The 22,855-nt window shown below is 41.5% G+C and overlaps 2 protein-coding genes across 5 annotated transcripts in view; both read right to left on the bottom strand.

The window, feature by feature from the left end:
• Positions 1-35: 35 nt before the first annotated feature.
• On the bottom strand, positions 36-18,081 carry arsb (arylsulfatase B). The gene is made up of 8 exons (XM_057819199.1): positions 17,676-18,081; positions 15,083-15,269; positions 12,835-13,025; positions 12,356-12,563; positions 6,912-7,155; positions 4,702-4,772; positions 3,054-3,182; positions 36-803 (listed from the first exon to the last, which is right to left on the bottom strand). Exons 1-8 carry the CDS (start codon positions 17,931-17,933, stop codon positions 544-546), a joined length of 1,548 nt encoding a protein of 515 aa, XP_057675182.1. The 5' UTR covers positions 17,934-18,081; the 3' UTR covers positions 36-543.
• Positions 18,082-19,950: 1,869 nt separating this feature from the next.
• Positions 19,951-22,855, bottom strand: part of dmgdh (dimethylglycine dehydrogenase) — a 45,301-nt gene continuing 42,396 nt past the window's right edge. For all 4 annotated transcript variants that reach the window (XM_057819748.1, XM_057819749.1, XM_057819750.1 and 1 more), the window contains 4 exons: positions 20,860-21,017; positions 20,742-20,801; positions 20,528-20,662; positions 19,951-20,456 (listed from right to left, as the gene is read on the bottom strand). In XM_057819748.1, the coding sequence (XP_057675731.1) occupies positions 20,244-20,456; positions 20,528-20,662; positions 20,742-20,801; positions 20,860-21,017 (566 nt within the window). In that variant the 3' untranslated portion in view covers positions 19,951-20,243. The remainder of the gene's footprint in view (positions 20,457-20,527; positions 20,663-20,741; positions 20,802-20,859; positions 21,018-22,855) is intronic.

The following is a 22,855-nucleotide window of genomic DNA, read 5'->3' as shown; positions in this document are numbered from 1 at the left end:
TCATGTTTCACTGTTTTTTGTGTGTGTGTGTGTGTTAAAAAATGATTGTTAGTCTTTTTATTTTGTTAAAAAAAAAAAAAAAAATCATTCAAGCGCTTCAGAGAATGCTGTTTGCACTTAGAACTTTCTGGAAAGTAGAATTTTTCCCCATGGGTTTCTTCTGGAGATTTTTTCGTTGGTCTGTGTTGACACCATGGTTCAAAGGTCACTAGTGCGATAGAGCAGAGTGGGGGTTTTCCTTGGTGAGTTCAAATGTCATGGGAGTCAAGGTTCAAAGAGCTTATACATCCAGAGAAAATTAGCTTCTGCTCTTTGCGAATGAATCCTCTGAAAGTGCCAAATTCCTCACCCGCCAATCACAAATAGAGCCCTTTAGCACAAAGTCATTTGAATCTGAGGAATGCTTACAATGGTACGAGCATTGTGGTGTTTTTGAAGCTCAAAAGCGCCACATGAACTCAATCAACATTTACTAATCAAATAGATTGAATGTTTATCACCACCAGCCAATGAGTTCAAAACCACCACTACAGAGACAGGCATCTAGGCCCAGGGTCCCCAGGCCCCGGTGGGCCCCGGGTCACAGTGGGGGTCGTCGTCTGGGAAGTGGACAGGCAGGGCGCTCTGCTGGTGGTGGTTCAGCCGGGCCAGGAGGCGGTCCACCACGGCGGGGTGACTTGCCGACACCTCGTTCCTCTCCTCGGGGTCCTTCTCTACATCGAACAGCATGATGGGCTTCAGGGGCTCCGAGAGGCGGGGAGACGAGACGTTGCCGTCGGGCAGCGGGAACCAAACGGGGCAACCTAGACCACATGGGAGGATTAACCCATTCAGGCACAGTACAACTTGACCCTTAATAAAGTGCCTGTGACACGAAAAAGCATGTTTATTTCATAATACACGCGGTATTTTATGCTCCTGAATGAAATGGACCGCTTGGATGTGTGTGGAAGCGATCGCTATATTTATTTAGTTTGTTGGATCCCACGCCATAAAAATGAGTGACTTTCGGCAACAGTCTCGAATTGAGAAAAAGGGCGCTGTGACGTGTACGGAGGAAGGAGTCCTCCTCACTATACAGCCGTACTGTTGTATGAGAAGGACTAAGGATTCAGCTAATTTTGCGGATTAATACGTTAATTTTTTTGCATCATGTCAGCCAAACGGCTGCAGAAAAATCTTGCTGTACGAAGGAGAGGTGTGTGCGCCATTTTGGGGTTTCAAAAGGTTCCCATTCCCCGGTGGATATTGGCGAAAAAACAAGCCCTACTCCTGTGGGACCATGTAACTAACGAGGAAGTGAGTAAACATCGTGTTTTGTATTATGTCAAATACTGGGATCATTTTAATATGTAGGTGGGTTGCATTTTGTGGCTGACACGCTCCTTGACCCCTCGGCCGACAACCAGCGGCCTGTCGCACATCTCCCCGCCGGGAGAGCACTATACTCGGCTTATTCCCCTCTTCATGTGCCCGGTGTTCTGTCAAATTTTCCGACCGATCAGAAATTGCAACTTTGAGTTAAAAATAGTCGCGAATACAGCGATTACAAAGTAAACACTACTAACTTTCTTTAAATAAAGGACTACTTACGTTTGATTATGGATGGGCATGTAAAAAGCTCTCCTCATACACATTAGCTGCACATGTTAGCTGCACAACAACTGCAGCCGCCCTCCTCTACTGAGTCTCTCGCTGTTTACGATTTTGCCGTGTAGTAAAGCATTATTTTGCCATATTCGTGTTGACCATTTGGCAGCTACACGCTCCTCCGACGTCAGCCGGTTTGTTCAGCTGCTTCCCCGGCGAGCTCCCCTGTCCGTAGTAGCAGGGGAACGAGCTGTAAATTGCTCTTCGCCGGGCGGTTTGCCGATCAGCGAAAACAATCGACAACCCAGTCGTCATGTGAAATGATCCGGGCTCGTTATGTGTGATTTTCCTCTTCAAAGACTTTGAAACATCATTCGGCTCGGGTTAGCATGTCAGCTAGCTGTCACACCTCTTGTCTTGTTTACATTCTCCGAAGCCGGGGAAGGGAAATGACATAAGCTTGATTTAGGTGGCATAAAATATTGTTCGGGAGGTGCGACATAAAAAGGTGAAGTCGACAGTTTTGACCATTATGGAGTAATTTTGCCATGTCGTCTTGAATAAAAAGTATTTTTATTATTTCATATTCCATTTAACAAAAGACTTATTTGTCATGATCATGCCACTTATTTAGCTATTGAGGAAAAATACTTGGATAAAAATAATATCCTGTAAAAATATTGGAGTAGAGAGACTGAAACAATGACATTCGGCGGCTCTCTTTGTCACGTTTTTCTCGTTCTGAATAATTCCCCCTCAACGGGCTGACTGGTCCTTCTCAAGCCATTTATTTAGCTATTGGGAAAAAATACTTGGATGAAAAGAATACACTGAAAAAATATTGGAGTAGAGAGACTGAAACAATGACATTTTGAGTCTCTCTTCATCGCATTTTCCTCGTTGTGAATAATTCCCCCTCAATGGGGTGCATACGAAATCAGATGAAATCGTGACTCCGCTGACGTCATCCACCTGTTGGGGACGCTAGAGCCCTATAATGGTAGGCGTGGCTAACCGGCAGATTAAAAGACTAATTTCTCGTCATCTGCGCTTTGCTAAATTTTTGTATATAGTCGAATCGTCCCAAAATATGATTCTAATTCAGGTAATAATCCTATTTAAGACTTTTTTTCTCCTGTCGTACACACTTTAACCCTCTAAGGTCTGTGGACACGCCAGCGCGTCCTGTGCGCGCCATCTTACAAGCCTCTAACTTCGAAAGGACGCAAGTGGAGCTTCACCTTTGTTTTTACTTGTAGTCAATAGACCAAGTAAAATGGGAGATAATGCCCTTCCAGTTTTAGATCCCTTATAAATAAGCATTATAATGGACCATGTGTTTATGTCCATATTTTGGTCATTTCTTGTCCATTTTCCCATTAGAACGTACCTTGGGGGACTACATATCCCGTGATTGGACGTCTAGCGCCGTCAATGAAAGGTTTTTGTGAGTATTTGCTCACCTGGATATCCCGTGAGCAGCTTCCAGTTTCCGGACCGAATGGCGGCGTGGATGGACACGTTAAAGCCTGAGCGGAAGACTTCTTTGCCGCCGTCTCGAGAGGATGCTCGCAGTTGTTTCGCTTCGGGACCTCAAATAGACACAACATGTTTTCAGAATTTTCTAAAGGGAAGTTATCCACGGCCTAAATAGTACTGTATTTGTTTTAGAACGACGTTTTAGACAAGAATGATAGAATTAAGCCAGGATAATAGAGTGAAGTGCTCCCCAAACCAGTTTCCTGGAAGAGGTTCAACCATAAACGCACACGCATGGGGATCGAATGTCGAGAAGTTGACATGTAAACGACGTTGACTGATGACGCTTTCAACAGCGCAGTTTCCGTCTTATCAGCATTCCTCATTTGATTGCTGCCAGCACTCACTGTTTAATGGATTCGACTCCTATTGCCGTCAATTGCAGTTTAGGGGTTAAAAGTCTCGGGGGGGGGTGGGGGGGGGGAATCGCAATTTTTAGTTAAGCAATGATTCTAAACCAGGGGTGTCCTAGAAAAAAAAAAAAAAGAAAGGATGCAACTTGAAATCTTTCCATTTAACTCATTGGCTGCCATTGACAGTTATAGACATTCCAGTCCCTTCTAGTACAAATGAATTAGACGAATTAAGTTAAGAGTTAAGGCAGTGCCCCAAACCCCCCCCAGGGAAGAAAAACGTTTTACACCCCCCCAACTCTCTGCCTTCACTGTACATATAGTATTTGTCTATTGAATTATTATTATACAGTGGGGTTACAAACAAAACAATGTTCACTGTACTTTATTGTAAGTTGATCGATAATACTTTTTCCTTTAATATTAAAAAGGACCAAATGCTTTGTAGAGATGTATTTACAGTGGGGCAAATAAGTATTTAGTCAACCACTAATTGTGCAAGTTCTCCCACTTGAAAATATTAGAGAGGCCTGTAATGCATACACACAGAACATACTAAAGTACGTACGTAGTAATATCAAATGAGAGTGGTTTAAATATGCTACATGACTAATGTGGTCAACAGATCAACAATCTGCTTTAAAGCTACCACAAGAAAACACAATGCTTAAAAGTATGAGAGTGAAACACATGCAAAAAGTATTTTGAGACAATAAAAAGGTAATAAAAGACTCAATAAAAACACAAATAGTAAGCACTCCCCACTTTTAACTGATGAGCGCATGTGTTGGACGTCTCACCACGTAGAAGGAATTGTGGTAACCCAGTACTATTCGTCGAGGGACAGTGACAATCTACATCATCGTCCTGAGCGTCCATTGCAGGTATAAAAACATGGCGCCCTCCGTAGGTCAAAACATGTACTAAATAATATGGATTTTTAAATCAATGGCAAGATTTTACTTCGCGGTTTTTCACTTATCATAGCGGGTTCAGGTCCCCATTAACCGCGAAAAAGAGGGGTCACTGTACATAGATACACATACATATATACATAAAAGACAATTCGGATAAATTTTAGTTTTTAATAGTAACGTCTTGAAACGATAGATGGAATATCAAAACAACTGTCGATGGATACGATCATCAATTCGTGGCTTCATCATGGTAGCTCTGTTAACAATAACTGTTGCATGTGATTGTGCGCTCATCAACCTACATGGGGCGATATCCACGTACATCGGGTCAATGTTGTGCAGCAGCTCCAGCCTGGGCGAGGCGAATCCTTGACTGGAAAAAAAATAGAGGGAGGTGCGTTAAACACACACGCAAGCTGACTCACACTCTCAACAACACACAAGCGGGATGTGTAAATCTAAAACAGTGCACCCGCCCGTCATGTGCTTAGCCACGTCTGATAACACAAATAACTCTTTCTGCGGCCGCTGGTGAGGTAGCAATTAGCGGCGGCGAAGTGAAGCCGTGACCTTTGCGTTCACCTCTAGTCTTCAGCACGTCCTTATTTAGGCGGCCCGCGGCCGACACATCGAAAAACCCATGCAGGAAACACAATTTGGATGTGTTCAAAATGACGAGTAAACTCTCACTCACTTGAGAAACTTTCACTTAAAAGTTTGCAACCCAAAGTTGTCTTTTGGAGGACATAAATTCATGACGTGACATGAATATTAGCTCATTGGCCGCCACTGATGGCGAGGATCTGTGTAAACTGTGTTTTTCAGTGCCATTGACAGCAATCCAATCAGTGTCCAGTCCATTTTTAACTCGTTCACTGTTGGCCCAGGTGTATGTCTATGTAAAGAATTTGCTGAGTAAATTAATAAGAAAACTCCAATTAACCCTTTATAGGGCACTCATTTCAATCATACTTTGCCATGAACAGCACTAAATGTCCAATTAAAGATGCAACAGCTAATCGATTAAATCGATTAATAAATCCGTTGCCAGCGAATTTGAGAATTGATTTTTGCCGGCAGCTATGAGCAGTCCCGTTTGGGTCCTTGTTTGTGTGTAATGTGAGGCTGCGAGCGCGTGCTAGTGATTAGAGCAAGAGAAAGAGAGTTAACTGACACACTCAGGTTGGGTTGCTGAATCAATAATATTGTATTACGAAGTGTCGACAGTTAGATTGGCTTTTGTGTTGTTAGATCCAATGTGCCTCAGTCACAAATCAAGCCAATTGAAATTTTTTGTATTCTTTGCTGATTAGACTACTTAGCATAGAGCGCTAAGCTAGTTAGCGATTATGCTAATCAGAGTCTTAAGGGTCCGTTTGTATTGTTTAGAAGAAGCGTACTAGCACTTGAATGATTGTTTGATTGTAAGCATTTTTCATCTCTTTTTATAAAGAAACCACAAACATAAAGCCATTCATTTAACACATTTAACATTTCAACACAAACTCCCATTAAAACTGTAAATAAGTAAGTGTGCTTTGAAATTCACTTTGGATTGTATTGATGAACAACTGTGGGATAAAGAAAACATTCATTATAGTCGACCACCTTTTTATCCAATTTTGTTGTTTAGTTTGCTTAAAGAAAATAAATGAGTCATTGACACAATTTATATCAGCGCTTTGCCTACAAGGAAAAAAAAATGTCAATCAGCAGCACTTTTTTTTATCTGAATGAACAGGACTTTTGCCTGATGTATGCACTGAGAAATTATTTTTTGTTTTAAACTCAGAACCTTCATTAAAAGCTGTAACAAGTTTTATGCACTGTATTTTCCGCACTATAAGCGGTATCGGAGAAGTGCTGCAACGATTAATCAATCAACTTGAGTAATTCGATTTGAAAAAAGCTTCAAATCCAATTTTGCTGATTCGAGGACTCGTTTAATTAGAGTGGCCTTGTAATGGTTCATTTTGAAAGTGTTTGCGTTTAGTTTCATTGATTTGGGTGGATACATTGCCCTCCAGTGGCAACAGCAAATATGACATAACTTATTTAACATGGCTGAATCCAGCTGCTCCCTGTTAAGACAAACATAAGGTTCGAACTTTTTGTTTGAGCTAATATGTTTGTTTATGCATTCATTAGTTCTGAAGTATATTTAGCAGTTTTTTTTGTGGGCATATGTGTTTAAACAATTCGTTAAGAGTATTGGAAAGAAAAAAAAAAAAACGTTAGAATTTTATGGCATTTAAGTGAACGGACTTTTGCCTTCATTGTTACTTAAAACATGCCTAAAACAACTTCAAGTTAAATTGCGAAAGTAATTGAAAAAAGCGACATTAATCCGATGAATCATTAAATTAACCGTCGTTCATTCGAGACCGGTCTATGGCAGCCAAGTTTCCTTATTCCTGCCATCATCCACCATCTTTTAATGCCTTTGAGTTAAATGAGTGGTAAATGTGCCTCATCTTTCACCATCTGAACAGCAAAATAAGAAAACCATCACCTGATGGCGTTCCACACGTCGAATCCGTCCAGAGGCTTAGTGGCGTTAAGGCTTCCCCCAGCCAAGCCTAACAGTGTGGGCAACCAATCAGATACGTGCACAAGCTCCCGGCTGGTCCTGCCCGGCCTCTTGATAAGCGGCCCGGACACGAATCCCACGCCGCGAACTCCTCCCTCCCACAGTGACCATTTCCTGCCTCGCAGCGGCCAGTTGCTGCCGCCGTACAGCGTCTGGCCTCCGTTATCTGTTAAAAAGACGCAAACGTTACATATTGACAAAACTTTAGTCTTTAGTTTTCATATTCACCGAATTTTCTGGTCTATTAGTCGCACTTTTTACATCGTTTAGTTGGGCCTGCGACTTATACACCGGTGAAACTTTACTATTAGCTAAATGCCATTTCGCCAACTGGCTCTCCTCTGCACTTACTGACCAGAAAAGCCAAGTGGCTCTGCTTTACACTGGCCAGTGCTTTCAGAGGACGCGCGCCATTCTGAAGCTGATGCTAATGCTTCGCTAACGCTAGGAGTTACATTTAGCGTCTGATGATGACTCTGCCTAGACCTTTACTTTTTTATTTATTTTTTTAACCTGTCTTGTTCAGCTGTTTGACACGGAGAATGGAAGTCTAAGTGCCCGGATAGTCTGAAAAGTTTTAAAGTTTCACATTGAGAGTCTGACATACTCCCTTTGTGATCATTCAACATACCTCATTTATTATGACAAAACAGCAAACATGAAGGGGTTATGGGGGAACAGAAGAAAAGAAACACAAGAGAAGAAAGAACAAACACAAACAACAACAAGAAATACATTGAACGCCTAACTACACTAACTAGTAATATGTTGGTGCTATAGTCAGCTAAATGTATTTCCGGTTGACACCTTGTGGGGGCCCTGTTGACCAGGGAAAGAGGGGGAAGAAGGTGGGGGAGTCTATAAGCTAAGTGATAGAAAGGGGTAGAGTGTACACAAATCATCTCTGTGACCTAGAACCCAGTAATAGTGTGAATCCCTTGTGAGTGTAAGCCCGTTGGCGACCGACCCTACGCCGCCCCATCGCCAATCCCGGCACCTGGACCCCTGTCCGAGCACGCCCAATAACATCCAGCTGCACGCGAGCCCCGCCGGGCACGCAGCAGCCACGCAGGCGCCGACACAGGGCCACGGCCCCCACCCAGCCAGCCAGGGGAGGGAGAGCGGGCGCAGCCCAGCAAAGGACCCCCCCACCCCCACCCCCCGCGATCCAGGGATGTCCCCCGGGCCACCCGCGCGCCCATCTACCGGCCCTCGGGGATGGCGAGAGGGGACGCACCACCAACCCCATGCCCGTCCCCAACTCTGTCCGCCCACCCGGGCCAAGAGCCACCGCCGCAGCCCCCGAGCCGACATGGCACACCACGGGGGCCCCCAGCGGCCCACCAAGCCCAGGCCAGGGCAGGGTCCCCCGCCGTAGCAGGCAACATCCAGCCGATACACCGCCGCCCAGCCAGCAATCCGCGGCGGAGCACGGGGCAGATACCCAGTGAGGGAAGAGAGGGGAAGGCGGAGGCAGGAGAACGCCGAGGATCCACCGTGGGGCGACGCGAGACCGGAGCCCCGACCTCCCCCCACAGCAGCATGGAAATTCAGCCCAGCTGCCCGTCCCACCGCCCTTTGCCAGAGCTCTCCTCTGGAGTATGATGTGTGTGGTGCGTTAAAAAAAGGTGCAGGGATAGTAGGGCCTGCCGTGAGGAGGTAACCGTGAGGCATATTTTCTCTTTCCAAGATAAGAAAACTTACAGTGTTTCAAAACAAGCAAGATGGAGCGCAGCCTAACTTTAGACACATCCTCAACTCCAGTGAGGAGAGTAAGGGAGAGGCGCAGCACATCTCACATGAGTGACACGAGCCAAAAACTGCTACAATGCTAGCTGACGTACTCCACGTACAATATGAAAATTCTATTTTACATTTTAGTCTCTTCATCTCGTCACACAAAAACTGTCATTTGTGTCGTTCTGTTCTAGGCTCCAAAGCCATGTTTTTAGTCCGTCATTGTGAGGTCGTCGTCATGAAAACATTGTTTGTTGACGAAATCATTTTTGTTATCGCCATTGTTGATGAAAAAAATCATGGATGTTATCATATGTTCACGTGAGCTCATTGCGAATTGAGATCTAAATGGACGAGATAATGTCTGCAGCCACTGTACTATAGCAGTTCTTGCCATCTTACCACGTTGTTTGTGCCTTATATAAGCATCGCTTGTAAGTTACATTTTCCTTTGTTTTATATTGACGATCGTTGTGTAGTATACTGGAGATATACATATTACTTTTTGTTTGCATTTGTGGTAAAATATAGTGACATTTCACTGCTTGCTTGCAATTGCTATTCAAATCTATATCAGGGGTCGCGTTAACCGAATATTTTCCGTCGTTGACCGATTTTTTAAAACGGTGACGGAAAAAACTGAAGTCCATCAGTCATTTTGACCGGTTGCAATTCACACCCCAGACCACAGGGTGGCGAGTGAGCTTATTAATTAGCTATTATCTCTCGATGGATGACGTCGTTGGCCTTACTCTGAAACAATGTCAAGGCAACTGAGTGTCCGAAGTTTCTTCAAAAAGCCCCAAAACGACGATGGTGTTGATAAAAGAGGTGAAAAAACAGGGACTGCACAAGCGGGCACGCAATTCAAGTCCATGCGCACCAGGAGGAAAGTGTGAGACTACGTTCAGGTCACAGCAGGTGAACTGTTAATTTCATTGTTCCATATGCTACATATGGTAGGCTACCTACCTAATGGGGACCACTGTCAGCTGTTTTTGTCACTGCGGAGAAAAAGTTACATATTAATCTGCTTGATGTGTGATGGCACGGTGTGGATTCTCTGTTAAGCTTGTTCGGACAGAATATTAATTTAAAACGAATGAAAACTAAATACTGTTGAATATGTTGAAGCGGTATGCAATGTTAAGAGTCTTGTTAGCTGTAGGCGCACTATCCTATTCCCCTCACTATGCACTCGCGGTGGCCTGCGCTTGTCAGTGACGATTCTTATTCTCGCTATATGACTATCAGTGTTGTTAATCTTCCTGAAAAAAAGTAATTAATTATAGTTACAAATTACTTCTCCCAAAAAGTAATTGCGTTAGTAACTCAATTACCTGAATGTAAGAGTAATTAGTTACTTGGCAAAGTAATTGGTGATAATTACTTTTTTTTTTTCCCCCCTCAAAAAAAAAAAAAAAATTGGCCACACTATGTGAAGTTTTTTGTGAAGGTTTTTGGTACAATTGGCCCGAGCCCAATTCTTGACCCAAATTTACCCTTTACCCTGAATCAACTGTTAAAAGTTGTTAAAATTGCTGCCATTATTGCATTTGTTCCCTTCTCTCTACTTTCGACATATGAAAGTTTTAAAACTGTTTCATCATTTAAAGATAGATTCAAGTCAAGATTTTGCCGATTTAGAAGTAGTTTAGATAAAAAGTTACTTAGGTTCGCTAGGAAGGTTCTCTACAACAGAGCCGTCCTAAAAAGTCTACTGCTTTAAGATGGCGGCTGTCTACTAACGCATTTAGTGCCATGCAGTGTTGTTAATTTTACTTTTAAAAAGTAATTACAGTTACAAATTACTTCTCCCAAAAAGTAATTGCGTTAGTAACTCAGTTACCTGAATGTAAGAGTAATTAGTTACTTGGCAAAGTAACTAGTGATTTTTTATTTTTTTTTCTCCAAAAAAAAAAAAAAAAAAAAAAAAAAAAAAAAACACAGGTCACACAATGTGAAGCTTAAAGGGTTTGGGGGACAATTGGCCCTAGCCCAATTCTTTACCCTCCACTTAACTAGACACAAGGGTATTGCGATAACTAGCTAGTAACCTTTGCTATGTGTGGAAGTCATTTAAAGTTGTGAATCAATCGTTAAAGTTGTTAAAATTTCTCCCGTTATTGCATTAGTTCCCTTCTGTCTACTTTAAACATGTGTAAGTTTTAAAACTGTTTCATCATTTAAAGATAGATTTAAGTTAAGATTTTGCCGATTTAGGAGCATTCTAGATTTTAAAAAATTACTTAGGTTCGCTAGGAAGGATCTCTACATCAGGGCCTTCCTAAGTTCCTGAGAGGTCTACTGCTTTAAGATGGCGGCTGTTTACAAACGCATGTAGTCCTTAAAACATGTTGGCAATGCAGCAGTGTCTGTCATTTGCATCTAGTTCTATAATATGATATCTACCGTGTCATGTGGGCGTAGTTTGTCGGCTATGGCTGCAGTCAGGTATTATTGAAGCCACCTAGCATCGTGGTTGCAACGGCGTCTTCCCCACTCCTGCTCTGCTCTCGTCCCCGAGAGTCCTTTTCTCTCAGACTTTTTTTTTATTCAACCAACTTAGTAACGCATAGTAACGCACGCCTTTCCCGCCTCAGTAACGGTAACGGCGTTGCCAAGATGAGAAAAGTAATTAATTAGATTACTCATTACTGAAAAAAATAACGCCGTTAGTAACGCCGTTATATTGTAACGCCGTTATTAACAACACTGATGACTATACAACTTTAACATTTGTTAATAATACGCTCTGTTTGTAGTATCATCCATCGCTTTTCCTTTTTAAAGGGGCACTTATAAGCGAACGCAAGAAGTAACAACGGGATCATTTTTAAACAGGCATTTCACGGGAGAGCATTTCGACTCTTCGGCCAATCATATAGCGAGAGTGAGTGGATAGTGAGGGGACCGCGCGCGGCTCTTAAGTGTCTCTGTCACGTGACTGTCGCAGCCGGTGTAGGCGCTTGAACCTACACCGGTAACGCGCTCGGCCAAATGGACACACAAGTACGGAAGGTGAATTATGCCAAACAAAGGGTCACCACAATGTCATTATCATCATTTTAAAAATTTAAGTGACGGGTAAAAATAGATTATGACCGGATTTTTATGACCCTGTCAGTCAAAATGACAGCCAACGAAAAAGTCTAGCGCAACCTCTGATGTGGTGTATACTTTTCTTTATTTGTGATTTATTCACATTATTGACACAATTTTTAGTTTTTTAGTTTTACAAAAAAGTGTCAGTGCTCTTGTCAAGAGAAAGATGACCACAGTAAAGCCAATTTCACTTTACCCCAGCGTCTGACTTCTCTTTAGAGTCTGATTTGTTCGCTATTCGTCTACTTGTGTACCCACATACACACGGTGAGGACTGAATAGGTGCCTAATTGGAACTCCGTACTTGCACTTGATCCAAAAACTGATGTCTGCAAAATTTTTATTTCAACAACAGTTGAAACATTGTCACATTTATCATTATTAAGGCATCATGTGGGACATCACAATACAATAAGCCATAAAATGCTAAATCCACGACTACATGTATTGGTATCGAATTTTTGGAGTTGGACAATATCGTGATTTCGGTTAAAAAGTCATTATCGGACAACTCTAGTTTTTACCTGTGGAGAAGACCAGAACAGCGTTTTCCCAAAGTCCGGCCTTTCTCAAGGCCAGACTGATGTTGCCCACTGCCTCGTCCATGGCTGCCACCATGCCTGCGTACGTCCGACGCTGCGGGTCCCGGATGAAGGCGTAGGGCGCCACGTAGCGCTCGGGCACCTGCAGCGGCGCGTGAACGGCTTGCAGTGCCACGTATAGGAAGAGAGGCTGAAAAACAAGCACGCTTACAATCGTCAGCATTTTACCACTGTTTACAGGATTTTACTCCAACTCAATTGGGTTTTTTGTAGAGGTAGCAGTTCACTGTTATTGTCTTATTTACAGTAAAATGACATATGTTTTATTGCTCATCACAAAATATGTGCGAGCAGCACTAATACAAAAACTGGATGTCAAATATAAGAAAAAAAAAATCATAATTGTGCATGAAAGTGTTCATTCTATAACTACGCAACCCTACAGTTGCAAGCCCAGTCACCTTTACGGGGTCGTGTTTGGCGATAATCTGCACGGCTCTTTGGCTGAACAGCTCGGTGGAATAATGGCCTTTGTATTCCGGGGCTGCCTCTTCGCCCTCACGGAGGTCCAATGAGCAGCGGCTCAGGTTGAGAGCGGCGATGGGGCTACACCGCACGTGAGTGTAGTAGTCCTCGCTTCCCGTCAGGTAGCCTTTAGTGCATAGCAATAAGCCTGTGTTAAAAAGACCCTCCCAGTTCAAAAGGATTGGATCATGGCATGAAATATTGACATGTCGTCTGTGTAATTGAGATCGTGATCAGTAAATCTCACTAATGGATAATCGGTGTTAGACAGGTTTTTCGATATACCAAGGTCCTAAAATGTCAAGGTAGAGATGAAGATCTATCAATTTATAGCCGATATATGACGATAAGCCACTGTTTGAGTGATGAGCTTTCTAATGAAAGTCAACCGATATATTGGGTCAATATGTGAACTTTTGTCAAGATCGGTCGATATCTGCTGATAAATCAGATGGGTATAAAAGGATAACTGTTACGTTCAATGTATGGGTGATGATCTTTGTTAACTGTGATATTGCACCATCTATTGGCCAGTTTTACAAAAAGAAAGTAGCAGATGGTCTTTACTTCAAATATCAGTGTTTCTCCTACAAATAAAAGACTGTGGCGCACCGCCACACCAAAATAAAAGCCTTGCAAATTAGATTTTATTTTTTTAAAGGCTGTTTCAAACTAGTGGCAGCCTAGTGTGAAGGATTCAGCGGCAACCTATTTATGGTGTATTGTAATGTCTGTAACTATGCGCAGCCACCTTAAGAGACGATCGGACTGGGGAGCTGTGACGTAGGGGTAAGTGAGTAGTAAGAACTGGAGAACAGGAGAGATAGCAAGAGTTAGCGGTCGCATGTCGCGGCAGCCCACTGTTATCGTTTTTCTTTATTATTGCTACAACAATGACAATTAAGGAAATCTGAATCTGAATAAAGTGGGTAAGCCAATACCAACTCCTCACCTTTTTCCCCCCATCCGGGCATTACAGTATTTTGAATTGGACTTTTCGGCAATAGTGATGGTGGACGGCAGTCTTGGACGGAACGGCAAGTTTGAATTAATTTGCGGGGCCCAAAAAAGAGCCTTGCTCTATTTTCAGAGCGCCGCCGCCCTAACGTCTACAACGCATCCAATAGCAGAGGGGCAGGCGTACTTATATCTGTGCTATCAGGCTGTTTTGGCGGACTGATATACGCAATCACAGGTGATTAAGCCTTGATAAAGGTGCTTTTTTTTCAATTTTCGTGAGCTCTGGGACACTCAAAAAAATTACCTTCATGCCTCTCCTTGCTAAGCTAAATGGTACCTCGATGTTCGTTTATGTGGGTATGTAGTTCACGAACAAAAAAAAAAAAAACTATTCATCTTCTCACTGAAACAGGTAAAACTCTTTCCACGGCTATTAGAATTTCCCCCTATTCCTTGAAATGGGTCCGTTAACTGAAGGACTATTATTGTTTTGGTAATGTAGTACGTATTAATTTCAATTTATTCACACACACATCCATATTCACAAAGTGTACATCATCTCATAATGCTGAGCTAGGATCATGTGTGAGTAAGGTCTCCTTAAGAAGCTACTCAAAGCTTATAGCCAGGAGCCCGTGTACATTAAGATTAAAATTAAATACAATTATAAGAATAGCAGAAAGGGTGAATTGTCGCATATTATAGTATCATCATACATTAACAAACTGACAAACAATAACACTATTTTTGTGATGAGCTCTCTCATGAAGGTCAACCGATATATTCGCCCGACAATATATCAGGCCGATACGCAGATTTTTTTTAAGATCGGTCGATATCTGGCAATATATCGGACGGGTATGATAAGATAATTGTTATGCGCAATGTGTGGGTGATATTTGTTCTTTATGATTTTGCACCATCTAGTGGCCAGTTTTACAAAAGGAAGTAGAAGATTTTTTTTCACTTATAATACAGTATGTATTTTACAGTTATATAATTTCAACTTTCTTTCATAATCAATGTGTTTAAAAAAAAAAAAATATATATATATATATATATATATATATATATATATATATATATATATATATTTCTCAGATTTTTTTTTTTATTTAAATCCGTATCAGCCTTTGAAAATCTCATATCGGTCGAGCTCTAACTTGATGGTTGTTTTATGCCTGGTTAACTTGAAAAGTGCAATTGCAACTCGTTCACACAAACCTAAGTAGGACTGGAAGCCGCGGCGCGTGGGCAAGCAGTCCTTCTTGTACATGCCCAGATGCCACTTGCCCACCATGTGCGTGGCGTAGCCCGCCTGGGATAGCAGCTGAGGCAGCAGCGTTTCATTCAGCGGGACGCAGTACGGCTGGCACGGCATGATGATCTGGTGCTGCATGCCCGTGTGGATCTGCCAATGTCAAACATGTGACGCAGTGGTGAACGAGGGAGCCAGAGGGGAAGTGGTCGCGCAACTTCTTCTTGTTCAATTGTTCCTCACGGGATGTGTTGGCAACTAATACAGATTAGGCAGACAACCGTAAGCATTAACACAGCGGTTTCATGGTATTGCAATTATAGCTCTAAAAAGTGTTATTTTGAGATGATTGGGTTAATTTAAAAAAAATAGATACAACTTTTTTCCATTTAACAGGATTTTTTTCACAACATATTTGCAAATTGGAACATCAACACGAATAAAAAAAAATAAAAAAAAAAAACAATTAATAACTGAAATATTTTAAATAAAATTGAAATAAATATAACTTAATATAACGAAACCCACAGCCACAGCTCAAGTTGGTCAACATTAGAACAAGAACAAAAAAAGAAATGGACTTAAACAATATATGATCAAATTGGTTTTAAGTAAAACACATACCACTACTACTATTAATATTAATTAGTTGAATATTAATGGAGCGCGAGAGCAAGCAACAGAGCGCGTGTGTATGACTCGTATCATTATTTACACATTAGACACACACACACACACACCCTCTAAACACAGAACGTCGCCAGAGAGAAAAAAAAACCACAGGCTTTATTATGAAAATGTTATTTTGAACAGATGTTTAGAATGGTGGACGACTTTACAAAAGTAGGCTAATCGTAGAGAGGAAACTACTTAGCCGTCTTGGCGTGCTAACTAACCACGTTATAGTATTTGTTTTACCATTGCTAGACACACTAAACCAGCTGAAGGGAACTATTGTAACTGGTGGGGAACGTTCATGACAGCATTTACTTGCCTAAAATTTTGTGTAAAGTGAGGGATGATAGTAACGTGAACGTGAAATCATGTTGGAGGTCCTGCTGTCCTTCCTCCCATAAGCCGTCCGTTTCTTTTCGGTAGCCAAAGTCCTCCCATGCTAGCAACTTTTCATTTTTCAAGAACAAAATCACATGATGTATTTTGGGCTGAAATCTAAATTCATTAAATCCCAAATACTTAAGTCATGTACGTAATATTTTCAGAGATTGATGTGGAACAACTACATACAGTAAGTTCACATACATATTGTTGACGGTGGATCACTGTTTTCTAAGCCACATTAAAGCGATATACAACTAGTATAAATTACCTTCATATGAAAGATAATTGCTCAAAGTTTCTTAGTCCTCCAATAATGAAGGAAATAACGGGTAGTCACAAAAAAGTGACACCATTGTGTGACAAACGCTGCGTCCTTCATGCCACATGCTTATAGCAAAAAAACACTGATCCAATCAAAACAGGTTAAAAAAATGGCAGAAAAAATTTGACACTTTCTAGTTGCTGTACCTGCTGAATTTGTCACTATCTTTCCTTTCTACGTCTGAGACACAAATGAATCCTGTTACATGATCTCTTGAGTCAATTAAAGCATGTGCGTTCCATAGCCGCACATAAAGTGGTTAGCTAATGCGGGGCGAGTGGGCGGGGCAATCTAAGACTTGTACAGTTGTACCTCTACATATGAAGTTAATTCGTTCCAGGACCTAGTTTGTAAATCGAAAAGGTTGTATGTCGAGCAGGATTTTCCCAAAAGAATACATGAACTATAATTCCATTAATTCGGGGGGGGGGGGTCTCAGGTTTTAGTTTTAACACCTTCAGCCATTGTGTCTATTCTACAGCACAGCGACAGACACAGGACGAAGCAACAACCGGTGAGAGAGGGGTAAGGGCTGCCGCTCCAAGCCACGAATCTGTCACTGCATTTTTGGGACATAAAAATTAACTCATTGCGCGGTACGGCATGACGGAAAATTTAGTGGTTTTGCCTACTCAAGATACGAAATGATTTGGTTCTGGAGTAGCCTTTTGCAACATTTTTTTGTATAATGAATAGCTTTTTACATGTTAATCCCCTAATTTGTTCTAAGCGCTATTGAAAACACCACATTAAATTTGCTGTCATGTCCTCTGATTGCCTGTCGTCATTTGTACTGCTTTGTTGCCCCCTAGTTGCGCTTAAGTGTAACTAGTTTCTTTGGTTCCTGCTTTTACAGACGTTATCACATGACTACTTGAGCTCATAGCAAGCATGAGTGCTTAAAAACTGGGTTACTTCGTCTAGCGCCGTCAATGGCAGCCCATGAGTTAATTTTATTCTAATGGAAGTAGTAGTAGTGACTATTTTCTTAAAATGGTATATCGATTATTGGTTGGGAGCATATGAATAACATGTTCATCAATGTGTACTGTCCCTATTAAATTAATTAATTAATTTAAAAAGAATATTGGGATACAAAAAGTTCGCGATGTATCAACATATCGATACCCCAATTTTAAACACTGGTAGTGGGCTGCCTGTCCATCCGAGGGTCTCACCTGGTATCGTCCGGTCATGAGCTGGTTCCTCGAAGGGGTGCACAGCGGCTGGACGTAGTAGTTCTCCAGGCGGACCCCTGCTGCCGACAGCTTATCCAGGTTGGGCGTCTTGATCTCCGAGCCATGGTAGCCTACGTCGTGCCAGCCGAAATCGTCCGCCAGGATGAATACGATGTGCGGCTGACTGGAGCCCGAAGCCGCCGGGGAACCGAGGGTCAACAACAAGGCGAAGACGCCCAACCTCTCGGCCATTGTCATTTTGAAAGTTGAGTCTAGTGGCGTTCACAAAGTTGGTCAAGGGCACAAAAACGGCAAACAGAAAAGTTTCGCGTGACACATTTTAAAAGAGGAAACTAAAGTAGCATCCGTAAAATGTCGCCACGACTCTTGAAACCGCTGCCGCCGACTCAGCAGCCAATCAAGTGACTCTGTCACAGCCAAGGTCACGTGATTGACGTGAGGCGGGAGGACGCAGACCCACCCGCACGTGATGCGGAAGTGAAAGCATATATATGAGCATAAACGTCGTCGTACGTCGGCCATTTTGCTTCGGGGCCATTCCATAAGCATACCGTTATAGTCATTGGCGTTTGTACTATAAAATAGTTACAGATTTTTCAATTTCCATCCATTTTTAAACGTTTTTTTTTTTTTCCATACACGATGTAGACGAAGTGATGCAGATTTCTATGTTTGAAAGTAAAAGTAATTTACCTGGCAGAATGTTATCTTGAAAATGATAATAACTTCAATTTGTTTTTGCACCCGTGGTATGTTTCTTATCTTTTGCACGCATAAAAACATTTTTTTCTTTTTTTTTACTGAACAATTCCAAAACACCAATTAATATATATAACAGCAACAACAAAACTACAAATATCCTCATAAAAACGTTGTGAATTCGAGTTTGGAGCATTTTTAAGGTCACTTCCTGTTGATATTGGGTCATTTTATTCCCATTGGAAGTTAATTGGGCCATTGAAGTTTGATGGCGCGTATGTCCAGTATTGGTTCAGTGCCACAAACGCACCATAGAGGTCGCACTTCTACCGAGGTTTCGGAATGCAGAATTTGCACATTTTGGACTTAAATGGGGACTCTGTTGTAGTCAATGATAGGCAGTAACAAAGTTCATTTTAGTTTTTGGTTCACTTCCTGTACATTTTAGGGCATAGCAGGGTCACTTCCTGCGCATTTTTATATCGTTTCCTATTGATTTTAGGGCATTTCTGGGCTACTTTCCTGTAGATTATGGGGCATTTTTAGGTCAGTTCCTGTTGATATGGGTCATTTTCCCCCCATTGGAAATACTGTAATGTAGTGCTGCAACGATTAATTGATTAACTCGAGTATTCAATTAGAAAAAAAGATTCGAATTACGTTTTGCTGCCCTGAGTATTCGTTTCTTTAAAGTGGTGTTGTGATGGTTTGTTTTGAAAGTGTTTGCATTGTTTTATTGATTTGGGTGGATACACAGCCTTTCAGTCTGCCTCATTTCACATGGCTAAATCCAGCTGCTCCCTGTTAAGATCAACATAAGTTAAGTTTTTGTTTTAGCTAATGTGTCTTTTAATGCATTTATAATCTAGTTTAAAGGTATATTTAGCCAATTTTTGTGGTAATATGTGTCTGAACCATTTTTTAAGAGCATTTAAGAAAAAACCTTTTTTATAGCATTTAAGCTAGCGGACTTTTGCTATGTAAGTTAGCCAATTGTTCTTTTGTTGTACATAGATCCTTTTTTTATACCGTTTGAAGCTCAACTAAGGTATTTTAATTCTTTGTTCCTTATCCGATTACTCGATTATTCGAACTAATTCATCGATTAATCGACAACTAAAATAATCGATAGCTGCAGCTCTACTGTAATGTGAATTCAAGTTTGAGCGTCTGTTCAGTATTGGTTCAGTATCACACACGCACATTAGAGGTCGCAGTTTGCCATGCAAAACTTTTTTATAAACGACAAACACATTTTTTCTTCATTTTTTTACTTGCGATTTCGACTCGATGTAACTTTGTGTAACTCACCATATATATATATATATATATATATATATATCCACCGGTCACTATAGTTAAAGGTTCCTCCAGCGATTAAATTTTTCCCCATTTTGTTATCTATTGTACACACAACACCCTAATATGAAAAAGTAGATTTTTATATTTTTAAACCCCTCAAAAAGTTGAATAATAGTATGCACAACACCCTAAAACGATGCGAAAGTAGTTGTTTTTTATTTAAAAACAAACAAAAAATGCATTTGGCTGACAAAAAAAGGAAAATTTACAGCCCCGATATTTATTATATTTCATCAAAATATATCCATCCAGAAGATAATTTATTTCTTAAGGTATTCATGTGCAGTATGTTAATTTAATTATAAAAACTGTACAAAATTGTAATACGACACCCACAGTAATTACATTATTAGCAAAGTAATACCAAACAAAATGTAAACCGTGGAATTCTAAAATGATTTTAAGACATTGTGATTCACGAATATCATAAAACTGGACCGAGAACGCGCCAGAGTCCAAATAACGGGATTCCTGACCAATGTGTTCTTAAGCTTTGCTCTTGGCTTTGTTCTGCAGGCGAGTCCGTGTAGGCTCGGTGAGCATCAGTGGCTCCTGGATTACCGAGGCTGGGTATTTCTTTCCCAGCAACTCCACCTCCACCTTCTGGCCCACTGAGGAGAGCCCCACAGGGAGGTAGGCGAACGCCAGGCTGTGCCGGCCGTTGTAGCTGTAAGCCCCCGACGTGGTATTGCCGACCACCTGCGTGACCAAATGCGCTCACACATCATCCGATAGATATCATTTAATCTAAAAAAGCGGCAGTGGCTAACCTCGCCTTGGTGCCACACAGTCTCATTGCCTTCCGGGTCAATGTCGTCCGTCTCCACCGCGAGGTAAGACAACTTCCTCTTCAGGCCCTTGGCTTTTATCTCCTGAAGTGCCGCCTTGCCGATGAAGTCCGCCGGCTGCTCGAGAGAACGTGTCAAGATTCAAAGCGATTATATCCACAGTTGGTAAATCACTAACCCAAACAAACATTGTTACCTTGTTGAGTTTGATGAAATAGTCTAAGCCCGCTTCCAGTGGGTTGGTGTCACAGTTCATCTACAAACACAAATAACAGAGTCATGAAAAAGCCTAGAATGCGCTCGAGTGTTTGTACCTCAGCTCCCCATCCTCTGAAGCCCTTCTCCAGCCGGAGGGAAGCCATGGCGTAGGTGCCGAAGTTGTCGATGCCTTCCTCTCGTCCCGCTTCCATGATGGCCTGGTACACCGTCGCCATGTCCTTCTGGTCAATGTACAGCTCCCATCCTAGTTCGCCTGAGCGAAAGGGAAAAGGACACCAAAACATGACCACCAAGACACAAACGTTACAAAAAATATATACTAAAAACAGAAAACTTTTGTTTTCGGTCACTTCTACAGTTGTCCGATATTATCGAGTAGCCGATAATATCGGCCGATAAAAGCATTTTAAAATGATGTCTGACTGGGGCCTTTTTGGGGTCACTTTCTCCTCTTCATGACTGTCATTGACGGCCATCAATGACATTGAAACATGATCCTTCAATGGCAGCCATCCCAGTTCAAATAAATTTGACATCTACAGTCATGTGAAAAAATTAGGGCACCCTATGAAATACTCAGTTCTTTATTAAGAAATGTTCACATATCAATGTCTGATCTTGTTTTTCTTTATCTCTGGAAAATAATGTGATTTAATTGCAAATAAACACTGTTTTGTTTGTTGTTTACTCCTTAAACCAAATACAGTATATCAACAAAAATGCATATTCTAACTGAGGAAAAAGTTAGGACACCCTACCACCTAATAGCTAGTGTTACCCCCTTTGGCTGAAATAACTTCAGTGATTTTGTTTTTTTGTAGCCATCTACCAGTCTTTGACATAGGTCTGAAGAAAGTTTGCCCCACTCCTCAATGCAGAATACTTTCAGCAGTGAGATATTTGAGGGGTTTCTTGCATGTACAGCCCTTTTCAAGTCACCCACAGCATCTCGATGGGATAAAGATCTGGGCTTTGACTCGGCCATTCCAGGTCTCTCCATTTTTTCCTTTCCCAGTCATTAATGGATTTACAGGTATGTTTTGGGTCATTGTCATGTTGCAGGTTCCAGTTTTGCTTCAGCTTGAATTTTTTTCACATATGATCTCACATGTTGCTCAAGCACCCTCGGATACACCATAGAATTCATGGTGGATTCTATGATGGTGAGCTGGCCAGGTCCTCCTGCAGCAAAGCATCCCCAAACCATCACACTTCCACCTTCATGCTTCACAGTTGGTATGGGGTTCTTTTCCTGGAATGCTGTATTGGGTTTACGCCAAACATGTCCTCAGTTCCGGTGTCTAAATTTTAGATTCATCTGTCCCAAAAACATTATTCCAGAAGTCCTGGTTTTTGTCTACATTCTCTCTGGCAAACTTCAGTCTGCCCTTCATGTTCTTCTTGGAGAGCAAAGGTTTCCTCCTTGCACACCTCCCATGACGGTTAAACTTATAAAGTCTCTATCTGATTGTAGAGGCATGGACTTTCAAATCAACAGAAGCAAGAGCCTGCTGTAGGTCCCCGATGACATTTTAGAGTTTTTAGAGACTTAGCATCTTGCGGTCTGCTCTAGGGCTGAACTTGCTTGGACGGCCAGACCTGGGCATGTTGGCAGTTGTTTTGAATGTTCTCCACTTGTAGACTATTTTCCGGACCGTGGAATGGTTGATTTTATATTCTTTTGAGATCTTTTGAAATCCCTTAGCAGGCTCATAAGTGTCAACAATGTTCTTTCTGAAAGCCTCAGACATCTCATTTGATCTCACCATGGTGTTTTCTCGAACACCAAACTAAATGTGAGGTTTAAATAAGGCAAGCCTCCTTCAAAAATCTGGGTAATGATATTCTAATCATGTGCACCTGATGTGATACACCTGTGTGTGATTTTAGCCATTTTAAGTGGGATTGAATGTGGGGGTGTCCTAATTTATTCGTCAAAAGAAATTGCATTTATTTAAAATTATATTTTACCGAAAGTTATAAAAAATATTTTTTTCAGTTTTAATTGTTTAGTTCTATTACTTGAATCTCTCAAGATTGTTAATATTGATATTAAATATCCAAACGACCAGATATGATAGTAAGCACACA

The sequence above is a fragment of the Corythoichthys intestinalis genome, chromosome 17 (genome assembly GCF_030265065.1).
Source record: "Corythoichthys intestinalis isolate RoL2023-P3 chromosome 17, ASM3026506v1, whole genome shotgun sequence".
Taxonomy (NCBI): Eukaryota; Metazoa; Chordata; class Actinopteri; order Syngnathiformes; family Syngnathidae; genus Corythoichthys; species Corythoichthys intestinalis.
The sequence above is the reverse complement of the archived record's forward strand: the minus strand, read 5'-3'. Positions and strand labels throughout refer to the sequence as shown.